Source organism: Mauremys mutica, chromosome 22 (assembly GCF_020497125.1).
Source record: "Mauremys mutica isolate MM-2020 ecotype Southern chromosome 22, ASM2049712v1, whole genome shotgun sequence".
Taxonomy (NCBI): Eukaryota; Metazoa; Chordata; order Testudines; family Geoemydidae; genus Mauremys; species Mauremys mutica.
The window spans coordinates 14,542,361-14,554,778 of NC_059093.1; the positions used below are offsets into that span (position 1 = coordinate 14,542,361).

General features: G+C 40.3%; 1 protein-coding gene across 5 annotated transcripts in view; it reads right to left on the bottom strand.

Moving 5' to 3' along the window:
- The window catches only part of FLI1 (Fli-1 proto-oncogene, ETS transcription factor), a 114,897-nt gene extending 107,030 nt beyond the window's left edge, over positions 1–7,867 (bottom strand). Inside the window, exons 1-2 of one of the 5 annotated variants that reach the window (XM_044996916.1) lie at positions 7,634–7,867; positions 5,512–5,593 (exon numbers count right to left, since the gene is read on the bottom strand). In XM_044996916.1, the coding sequence (XP_044852851.1) occupies positions 5,512–5,550 (39 nt within the window). In that variant the 5' untranslated portion in view covers positions 5,551–5,593; positions 7,634–7,867. Of the gene's footprint in view, positions 1–5,484; positions 5,594–7,012; positions 7,058–7,633 lie in introns of those variants that run through there. The other 4 variants (XM_044996915.1, XM_044996920.1, XM_044996913.1 and 1 more) reach the window with 4 other exon arrangements.
- Positions 7,868–12,418: the final 4,551 nt, after the last annotated feature.

Genomic DNA, 12,418 nt, shown 5'->3' on the forward strand with positions numbered 1-12,418 from the left:
CCTTTCCCAAACGTTTTTAAATGATTATTTGTCTCGCAGTCTGTTCCAGCAATAGTCTTTGGCTACTACTGTGGAGCAGGAAATGATAACATGTCAATGTCAGTGTTTGTCAATAGCCTTAATATTTTCCTCTCCAATTAAAATGTCAGTGTTTTGGCCATCAACATTCTCTCTTTGGGTTTCTTGTAAACCCTCCAGGCAGGGTGAAACCAAGAACAAACCAAATATTGTTTCCATCCACCCAGACTATTTTGCTTCTATGAATATGCTTCTTTGTATAACACCACAAACATTATGGCTGTATAAAAATCATTTTTTTTTTAAAAAAGCAAGAACTCCTGCACTTAAACTATGGTTCTTTCCTCCCCATCTCATTCAGACCGGAGTGAATTCCCTTTTCTGGCTTACTTAAAATCCGAGCCCCTTTTTGTGTGCAAATGTCTACAGTGGAATATGCATGGTGGCTTTGTTCAAATTTCATAAGCGTGTGACTGCACAGTCCAGAACTGGACAAGGTTTAAGGTGCTCTCCAAGGAAGCGCCAGAGCTATCATCGCTTGAGAATGGAACTTGATTGTTTTGTAACAAAAGGCTTTCAAATACATTGTGGAAGCTACTTCTTGGGCTGCCAGATGTGGACTGGTCTGAAATTTGATTGTGCTATGTGACTGCATCAGGTACTGTTAGTGGTGGGTGACAGAGCAGTTTGCTGTGCCCAGTTGAAACACAAAAGTATTAACAAGTCCAGGAGTTCAAATATCAGAAGACCAAAGGGTTTTGCTTACAATAAGCTGAAATGCTAGTGGTAGAGCACTGGCTTAGGCTGTGGAAGACCTGGGTTCAGTTCCCTGCTCTGCCACAGACTTCCAGTGTGACTTTGGGCAAGTCACTGAGTCTCTCTGTGCCTCAGTTTCCTATCTGTAAAATGGAGATAACAATGCTTCCTTCCTTCCATGGATATTGTGAGGATAAATACATTAAAAGATTGTGGAGTGCTTTGAGATCTACTGAGGAAAAGTGCTAGATGTGAAATAGGCACTTTTATTAATCGTGGGCATGTGGATTTCTCCTCTGTGCCCTGAAAAGAGCAAGAAAATACCCCCAAAATGTGGAGCTCACTGTTTAAATGCGGGAACACAACCCCTTCAAAATATTGGCGGGGACCTAGAGTGGAGATGCATCATTTCTTCTGCCATTCTGAAACATCAGAATTTGAAGGGTGAGAAGAAGGGGGAAAACTGTACCTATCACCCCACTCCCTCATAATGCCTTATACATTCGTGGTCCCCAGAAGGGACCATTGTGATCATCTGCTCTGACCTAACATAGCACTTCACCCTGTGATTCCTGCATCAGGCCCATCTAGGCAGCACCTGTGAGTGGGAACTTCCGACAAGGCCCTGTCACTGTTCCTCCCAACCTCACTTCTCTCCAATTTTGCAGAGTCTGTTGGCCACCTGTGTGATTCTGCATGACCCGACCAACTTTAGGCCTTGCTTTAGAGAGAGGGGAAATTGTGGCTTGGATCCTTATTGAAAGGGAGGAGGAGAGGCACGACAGAATATGGCAATCAAAAACCATTTGTGCGCTGCCTCTAGCACAGACACTGCAGAAGGGGAGTAAATGCTACGATGATTCAGCGAAGCCAGAGTGCAATGGTAAGAACTGGGAAAATCAGTATTCAGAGGTCATATTGCTTTGCTTATAGCCTTAATACTTTCCATACCCAGACAGTTAAGACTCAGTTCTCATTCCAGTGCTCTCTTTTTAAATTTAATTTTCCAATTTACGTTACACGTTTCATTCTCTAAAGTCAAGTACTTACGTTTAGATGAGATTAGCGCACACTGATGTACTCTGCTGATTATTCAGCCCTTTTAGATCAGCAAGTACAGTAATGGCATAAGGGACATATATACATTCATATAATTATGTGGAAGAAAACAATAGGGACCTATAATTAGTTTATAATAATTATATTTGCCTACTATTTTGTCATGTGAAGGCACATCAGGATGGTTTGTTCACATGCTCAGATATAAATAATGAGTCAAGTATTCAGATTACATAAACAACTATCTAAAATTGTTATAATTATGTACTAGATTTATGCAAATACAGAAAAAAAGGCACCCATCCATGTGCTCTAGGTGTTGTTGATGCAACTTAAAAATACATCACAGAAATCTCTGAAATTCAGCAGTATGATTCAATATAACTCGCCGTCAGTGAACCAGGCAATTTAAAAACTCAGATGCCCTTCCCCCTCCAACAATTCCCCACCCTTACAATACTCCCCCCTCCCCATTTCAAATGCTTGAGGGAAAAGATGAGCTTTGCAATGTAGCCCAGGAAAGCTCATCGTATGCTTTCCTCACCCAAATTATCCTGAAAATTCCATCACCATGGGACCCTTTCAGAGAACACCCTGCCAGCAGTCCCTTCTCATTTATACCAGTGGAGACATTTAAAGACAAGACATTTATCTTCATGAGTTAAGGGATAACGTCTTGACATAACGCTTATAGATATGACACTGTTAGTCAAGGAGCTTTATAAAAAATCCAGTCCTACTTTTCTCCTCCACACAAGTAGCCCCAGTGACCAATGGGCAATTGGAGTTTGGCCCATTTATTAAAATAAGTCTCTCAACCTTTTCTGAGAGGTAGGCAAATAAATATAGTCTCCATTTTCCAGAGAGATTAAGTGAGAGGCAAAAAATGCCCAGTGGCTTCCCAGAAGAAGGAATTAAAACTTAGAACCTCCTCATACCCCCAGACCAGCACTCAAAAGGCTGTTTGGGGGAGCAGGAAACAATATTTCACTATCCAATAGTAATACCTGGCTCTTATATGGCACTTTTCATTGGTAGATCTCAAAATGCCCCATACCATTATGTCCATTTTACAGCCGAGAACACCAAAGCAAAGACAGGTGAAGTGACTTGCCCGAGCCTACCCAGGAGATCAATGAGTGAGCCAGAAACAGAACCCAAGTCTCCTAAAGCCTAGGCCAGTGCTCTAGCCACTAGGCCATGGTGCCTCCACTGCAGGTGAATGTTTTCTACAAGGTACCTATTCTATGGGCGTCATCCTGGCCCCATTGAAGTCAATGGGAGTTTTACCATTGACTTCAACAAGGTCAGGATTTCACCCTATCTGTTGTATATTTAATGATTAAGGCCCTGATCTTCCAAACACTTAAGCATGTTCTTAATTTTAATCACGTGAGCAGCCCCATTGACCACAGAGCAACTACTCATGAATAAAATTAAACATCTGCTTATGTGATTGCAACATTGACATCTAATTGCCTGATCCAAAGCAATCAGAAATCTTCCCACTGACTTCAGCTAGCTTTGGATCAGGCTCTTAAGAGACTTTATTCAAACCCTGTTGGTTTTTTATGTATGGAAACAAGTTATTTCCCCAATGATATCAGTGTGCACGACGCTTTAGAGACAAATACCAGGAGACAGGGTCCCTGCCCCAAAATAAATGGCAGATGATGATGAAATGTTGCAGTGTGAGTTCAACATCCTATGAACTGTTTATCTCTGTTCAATTGAAACTAGGAACATAGGCCCAGTTGGAAAGCTCTCCCCCAGGAAAAACACCCTCTGAGGTCAATGGGAGCTTTGCCTGAGTAAAGCTCACCCACTATTACAGCTAATTCGATGCAGTTCTGTGTTGACCAATTCCATTCCATACGAATGCTAACAATTTAGGCCTCAAACCTAATTCATAGGCTTCAGCTATTCCATAAGCTGACTTCAGTGGCAGCAGGATCACTTCTTACAATGAAAGGCAAACCTGCCAGGATACCTTTCTATGGGATGACAAAGTGGGTTCACCTCTTTCTGCCTACTGGCACTCTAAAGATTAAGGTAGTTGACTCTACTGCTGGGTATAGACTGCATGCACGTTTACAGAAGTAGTCATTTGAGTTTTTGCTCTGATGGTATTTGCGTCTCTTTTAAGGTCACTTCCAACTAAGTTTCTAGCATTCTAAGGCCTGATCCAGACCCCACTGAATATAATGAACAACATTTACCAGTAGTAGTGCTCATGAAAACACTGAGTTTTAAGTGCGCTTTGTAGAATATTCACTGAACACAGAATTCTGAATATTTGCAATGCAAGTTTTTGCTTAAAAACCTGACCCTGAGATTTACACTCATCCCACTAGGAAACAGAAACAATGCCACACGCCACACCACAAAATGGGCGTTTTGAATACTCCCAGCAAAGTGTTTGCAAAACAAGCTACAGACTAGGGATTACATGCAGAAATTATTCAGAGAATCATTTAAAATAATGGCTTATGCACATGAAAATCACAATCTGCTCATGGACTTTTAACAAAGAGAAAAAGAGGCAAAATTAATATAATACATTTTTCATTACAAACAATGCACCCAGTTCTAGTTAACACCCTCTTGTATTCCATGAGTCTGAGAGACAAGAGTCTTGTGTTTTAGATTTTCCTTAAGTGCTGTGGCATGCAGGGTTTGCCTTAAACGTGTAACCCAGATGTCTTGGGCTTGGTTTATTTACATTCTTGGGAACTGTTGTGGAAAAAAAAACCTTATATGATGTCAAATATAATATAGTGCTCAGTGGTACTATAAAGGGACAAGAATCTGCCACCCTTTCCTTGGAATTTGCTTTGGGATTGGTAGAAATAGAAATAGAGGCAATAATGACTCATCACAATACAAGCTAAGACTCACACTTTGCTTTCTCCAATTTAACAATCAGACACATATTTGGAGGGCAAGAATTGGTAATATGTGGCATTAGCCATTGTATGGTGTTACCAGGTGAATCTATGTACCTGCTAAATAACCTGGGTAGGTTGTATAGGAAAACCATCAGGAACAATGTGAAGCAAGCTCCAGTATTATACACCACTATCTGGTCCAGCAATCTATTTATCTCAACAAATGAAAGAGATGCTTATTATTCAGTTAATTCCATTTTGCTTTGTCTTTACACTCATTTTGATGAAATGTAGCATTTTCCATATCTAGGCAATCATTTTTTTGTACATTAAGTTCAGTGGTTTGCACAGCAGAGTGGTAAAGGCATTTTAAAATGAAAATTAGTTTTGGTTCAAGATTAGATAGTAGCCAAGAAAGCAGAAAATTGGAAACCAATATAAGAAACCATTATGGTAAACCATTGCTAGAACATCATCACTATCATATTGGTTAACATCTAGCATCTATACTGTAATTCAGGACACCTCAGGATAATATTGGTTACAATATAAAAGAAGAGACCACCATAATATGTTATTGGTCACTGATAGATTCCTCTTTTGAGCTCTGTGTATCTAAGTGTAAGTGTGATCATTTAGGATTAAACCAACTCCCACTGAAGTCAATGGCAGTTTTTTCATTAACTTCAATGAGCGCTGGATCAGGCTCTTAAACAGACATAAATGATCTTGAATTTTCGAGGATTGTAATTTTTGACATTACCTGTTTAAAGATGCTGTCATGTCTTACCTTGACGTAAGACGAAGTGTCTGGTACTGTCTGAAACATCCTTATATGTTTAATAGCTATTTTAAAAGGTCCTAAAATTGACCTGAAAATAAGGGGGAAAAAAAGTAAAAATGAAGACCAGCAAACAAACAATAGTTTTGTTTTGAAAATTAAAACCAGTAATAAACATTTCAAATGTTATGCTCAAGTATTTGAATGTTTCTTTTTTTTAAAAGAAGGTAAATAGGAAAACTTCTACCAAAACAAGGACGTGTAAACTCATAACCAAGATTGAATAGCCTTTCAACTGCAGGCTTTACAGAAAAGAACCCTCTCCAGTTTTGACTGGGGGGAGGGAGAGTTTGACGTTTGATTAAGTGAATTTCTTAATCAGCAATTAAAAGCTAGCAGAAATACCCATGTTTTCATGTTGAGACTAGTTAACCCTATTGACTTGAACCTAGGGGTTTCTCTTGGTTACATGAATGAAATGCAGTTGTATTTCTTAACTCATTAGAACCACTGTGGGTCATTAACGCGCCAGTGTAAAGACACCTTTCCCACAAATCATAGTTTTGCCAAAAGTTTTATTGCAAAACAAGATGATCATTTAAAAAATAGCGAACGAAAATATAATCCTAAATGGCAACAAAAACTACAGGGTTGTCAATTGCAATTCTCCCATTTGGGATGGTGCTGTAACATTGTCAAATTCAGCTGTACTTCAGAGCTTGTACCAAAGCAGAATCTTTCTCTCTCTCTCTCTCTCTCTGAAGTCTCAGGTTTGTAACATAATGATCTTATCACGAACAGTTTTTCTAAGGTCAGGACTGCACAATTCAGAGATTAACAATGGAAGGATCGTGAAATGTGATGGCTGGAGAAAGTCGAGTTTCCATCCAAGAGAACAACAACAAACTTCAGTGATCAAATGAAATTTGCAATCAAATTAAAATCTCTCTCCACACATCCATACACGCTTTCCCTAGATTAGAGGAAACTCTTTATTCCCCCCGAGCAGTGCTATAAAATGCCCACCAACTGTAATAAATCCATCGTTAAAAGAAGCAAAAAAACCCCCTTTACTTCCCACTCGCATTGTTGCTATTATGACGCTCGGATTTTCCCGAGGAAAATTTATCAGAGGCCGATTTTTCTTCAGAATTTGGATTAAAACCCCATCAAGATCAAGGCTATACGGCAACAAATTCAACGTAGTTTTGCTACAAATAGCTCATAAATTCCTTTGTGGGGTTGTTGAGGAAAGGCTGGAGGGTTATAACTCTGTAGTTTATTGTAGGTGTGTTTACACGCACAACGACAGCTAGAACGCCCAACTGCGCTGTATAGAACGCATAAAAGAAATTATGCCACCCAACTGACACCCAACTGGGTTTTTGCTCCACGATCTGTTTAGCTACAATGCTATCCGCCAATGAATGCCCCTCTAAATGCACCTCCAGCCCATAGTTAGCACCCCACGGTAATAAGCTAGTCACGCAGCATCCAGCGTTTCATTCACCGATCCGCGTTTGCCATGCCCGGAGAACACCTCTGTACCCTCACAGCCTTCGCGGTTGAACTGCTCGAAAACATCTGTTGATTTAAAAAAAAAATCCCACCCTGGCAAATAAATTGTCCTGTATCTGCACGTGACCCCCCTTTTTTATTGATTTTTAAAGCATTTGTTACGTGGCCAGCTGGCAGAGAAGGGCAACTGATTACCGAATCGACAATGTGTTTCTGATAAGCACCATTTATTTTTCTCTCCTTCCTCCTTAACACGATCCAGTTTCTTTTGCTTCTGAACTTGCAGCAAGGAGTGGGGGAAAATCCTCCAACCCTCTTATGAGTTGAGGGGGCAAGGTAATGTTCCTTGGGCATTAAATTTGCTGGGGTCAGGGATTCTTCATACTTAATTTCCCTCCCTCCTTTTATCCCTCCCGCTGAATCAGCCCCCTCATTTGCTCCCCGTGCATAATTAGGCATGTTTCAAATCAACAAACACATCTGCATATTCAGATTCGGCTTTAAAAGGCAACTCTGGATTATTTCCCAATAGCTTCACCCTGCCAGCATCATCCACCGTCTAAAAGGGTTTTTTGTGTTCACTGCTCTGGTTTATTGTTTCCAAAGGACTCACCTTTTACACCCTTTCCCCTCAACCAGTGGAAGAGCAGTTTGTAAAGATCCAGGTTGAGACCAAAAATAAAATCCCCACCAGGTCTGTACTGTAACCCTGCTGCGGCAGTGTGGCAAAGGAGAGATTAAACCTGATGGATCCAAGGCAGCGCTGAAGTTAAATTTCCCTAGCACATCCAGACAGTCTGCATATCCTCAGGGGGCTTCTGTAATGCGCTCAGCTCGAGCCAGCGCTTTTCTTCTTCTCTCTCCTATCCCCAGCCCCCCTCCCCGCTGCAACTTGAAATTTGATTTCCGTTTTCCCCTTATCAATATTTCAGCTACTGCCTCTGGTTAATCATCCTAATGTGACATCCTCGCCTCTGTCACAGCCCCCCCCCCCGCCATCCTCCCAAAGACCCTCCCTTGTCCTGCCAGCAACTTTAAGGAACTTTAAAAAAAAAATTCCACGTTTTTTAAAGGAAAATATCGCTGAGGAGTCAAGCCAAAAAGGAACGCTGAGTGGAGCTCAAGGACTACCTTAAGCCCCCTTTTTTAACCAAGGAAGTTTCAAATATCCGTTTTTAAATCATCGTGCCTTGGTTTTAAACAAACAAACAAACAAACAAACAAACCTTGCAAAACAGGTCACCTATTTCCCACTGAAACGGGTCTGAAAATATGATAAACCAAATTCACACACACACATACACACGGAAAGGGGACGTGAAAGAGCTGTTCCACCCACAGGATCAAGAATGTGAACACTTTGCTTCTCTTACACTTTGCTTCTCTTTGCCAGTCAAAACCTCCCCGATTCTCTTAGCTATTTACTAAAAAACAGTGTCTCAACCAGCAGAACAAACAAACAAACAAACAAACAAACAACAGGGAGGAAAACAATATATCTTCTCTGAACTCTACAGACCCAAATGTATCTGCTGGTGTAATGGTATGAAATCAGTGGAGTTGCACCAGTAGATCATTTGCTCTGATCTGAGGTAGGAACACATATGCAGTTCAGTGAGACAGACACGCTTTTTAATGTAACCCTTCTCGGGGTTACGAAAAGTATTTGGAAAATGTCCTTCCCCACTCGGCTCCGTTTCTCCCTTTCTCAGCTTTACCCCAAATTCCAACATATTGAAACATTTTTCTCCTTAATAAGAGGAACATATAAAGTGAAGGGGTGAAAGGGCAGCCCAGGGAGCTGTGCCCGTAGCTCCGAGTACAATTTACTCTGGCAGACGAGGCGTTTAGCATTCCTGACAATTCCTTAGGAAAACAACCCTGCAGACTTGTATCAAGGGACGGGGCACCTAGCAAGAGTCACTTTTTAATATAGAAATTCTTTGGATTTGTTATTAAGAGCCAGTTTCCTATGCAAGGTAAACGCCGCGGGTTTCAAGAGGAAGATCTCAAAAGATAACGGTGCTGGGAGGAATATGAAAGAGGTGACAGAAGCTACTTCCCAAACTGTTCAGGAGAAAAGAACCTCTTTCTGGCTTTAAGCTCCAATGCTCTGACTTAAAAAGAAAGGCATCGGTATTTCAATTATGTTAAACGGATTTATAAAATCGTGAGCAACAGAATTTAAGATGAAGATGTTATTCAATGTCCCGATGATTGTGTGTGTGCAGACATCTTTCTCTCTCTCACCCACACACTAATAAATGAAGAAACAAGACAAGCAGTGATTAACTCAGACCGCATTTCAAAGCCATTTTTTAATACAAATGTTGTTACTGCGTTTTCAACACATGTTTGACACAAAACACACACACCGAAGAGAAAACCCACGGGGCTAATATTTCTCTTCCTATGATTATTATTATTTTGGCTAAGAAATTAGCTAGATATAGCTGAACCTTCGATTTTCCTTTCCCCTGTTTTTCTTTTCAGCAAACGTGTCCAAATCCTCACCCCTATCCGAATGCAGACTCGAACCTGTCTAACATACACCCAATAAGGAGCAGTGAAATAATTTTAATGGCTAGAGCTAACAAAGGGTCAGGCTGCAAAGGAATTGGGGAGAGAATAAGATTCCCTAATATAGAGAGCTGTTCGTTAGTCCCTGTAATCAAACCCCACAGTGAGTCCAGATACGCATGTGGCTAGTTGAAGTCGTCTTGGGAGCTTTACTAGTCCAGATGAAAATTGCTGGGAAATGGGAAACAGCTGCAGCCTCAGAAACAAAAAGAAACTTCACCCCTAAGCGGAGAAAGTTACAGAAGTTTTGTTTACACAAATAGCTTCAACACAGGCATGCCATTTCAACGTCTCATCCACAAACTGTAGGTGACTTGTACGTAAACAACATTTCAACATGTTATTTTAAAGATGAGCTCTTAAAGATGCCTATGAAATCTCCATCTCTATTTTACTTACACACACACACACACACACACACACACACACACCTCTCTCTTTCAGACTGCCTTGATGGAGGTTGTTGCTGACTGTGTCCAATGTATTAAAAACAAGATACTAGCAACACAAGCAACAACTGCAAATTCACAAATAAATTTTATTAAAAAAAAAAGGACAAATGCGTGATTCTGATAAGCCTGCTGGACAATTGCTAGACCGAACGGAACGGTGAAAACGCTCAGAGTCCTGCAAAATGGGCTCTTTTCATGTTTTCTATTTATTAGCTACGTTAAGAGAAAACAGACTCGCTAGTCCCAAATGTAGGAAGAGTATTAAAAGAGGCATGTGTATAGTCCAGCAATTACAGCTGAACTTGATTAAAAACGTCACGAGGGCTGCAAAGGCAGGAGTTACCTGATACACCAACCCTGGGGTTGCTTTAGGATGAATTATAACACAATTCATTTTATTTTAATAGGTCACTATAAGATTAACTGTTTAAGGATGGAGCTGGTGCTATAAAAGGTTACATCAAACCTGAAATGAGCAAGCCCTGCGCTCTGGATTTTAGAAGTAACCGTTTATTGTGTTTTAAAATTCCCCAACATGTTAATTAAAAATAAGGGGAAAATATGGAAAGTGAAAAGGAGCCCAGTATTGGCCAAGTAACCCCCCCCCCCACACACACACCTTCAGGTCTTTGGTTTCTTTTCCTAAGAGGAAAACATGGTCACTTTTAAGGGGACATCATCCTTTCTACACCTAAGAAGAAAACCAATTCTCATTATTTTCAAGGCCTGAGTTATAATCTTCAAGGCACTTAATGAACAGCCTGTAACTGACAGCTCCTGTCCAGTGGCAAAATAGTGGCAAAATAGAATTGTCTACCACAAGGGTAAAGTTTGAGCAGGAGAGAGAGCTTTCTTGGGGGCCAATCCAAGACTAAAGTGAATCCAGGAACTAAGCACAATCCCACCTTCCACTGCAAAGTATACTCCTGAGCCCTTGTTTTCCTAGTACAAGCAGAGCACAATGTAACTGTCACTGATATAGTAAAAAAAATTCTCACACAATTTCCCCCTAGGAGGAGCAAGGGAGAAAGAATGAACCTCATGGGACAGATGTTGGGACTGGTTGCTCAATGTCACTTCTGGAAGATTCTTGGATACTATAATGGGGAGATTTGGGGGGCAAAGACTGTCTTTTGGTTCTGGATTTGCATAGAACAATGGAGTCTTGGTCCATAATTAGGGCTTCTAAATGCTACCTGCAATAAATAATAAAATGACAGTGACAAGAAACAGAACTGGTCAAAACTCACAATTTCCATTCTGCGGAAAATTTAATTTTTTTTCTTGTTTCAACTGGTCTCCCAAGATAGGTGGCTGAAAAAATATTTCCCTCACAATATTAATTATTTGTATTTTATATTATTATTTAAGAAAAAAAGAATTAGTTATGCAGTTGAAATTTCCTACATCCTGCAGATGCAGAATGGATCTGTTGGAGGGGGAGTAGGGGAGAAGGAGGCACACAGGAATCCTTGCCTGTTTCTTGGGTTTACGGTATTTAACTGAAGAGCAGAGCTTCTCAGATTATTCTTCCTGAATAATATTTGTTGTGAAGCTCGTCTCTCTTTTATCTATTCATGAATCATTCATAAAACCATCCTGACTTCCTTCCTTTGTCTTCCTTATTTACAGAAAAGGTTGTAGGAATGATTTACAGGTGATAGAATATTGTCTTTCTGTTCATGAAGGCCAGTCATCAAGCATGGCATGAGACTTGTTACTTAGAAATGAATAATAAAGAATACTATTTAGTTCTTTCGTATTATTATTAATTATGTATATAACAGTACCTCCTAGAGGTCGCAGTCAAGATGAGGGCTAGGCATTGTATAAATGCCCTGAATAGTTTATCATGTAACTATGATAAACTAGTGGATGAAAGGAAAACATAAGCACAGCAAGGTCAAGTGATTTTACCCAAGGTCACATAGCAGGTCAGTGGCAGAGAAGGGAATAGAATCCATGTTACTTGATTTCCAGTCCATTGTGCAGTCTACTGAGCAACACTACCCCTGATTTGCAGAGCTTGCTAATTTATAGTGATTTTAATCACCGGGCCTTGAAGTATTTTACAATGGAAGGTCAATGTCAACACTCCTGATCTGTAGATGGGAAAACTGAGTCATGCCACTCAGACTTAACTAAGCTCATACACTAGGTCAGCAGCAAAAGCAGGAGCAAAACCCAGGTCTCATGGCTCAGGGTCCAGTACCCCAGCCATAAGAGATTCCTAATACTTAAGCCACTTACAAATATTTTTGGATGAGCCCCAACAATTGAATGGTTGAATCTTTTAAACTAGAGTAGAAAAATGAAGGAACAGCTGATAATATAGTTGCTGGTATTTATTTTTCAGATCTATAATC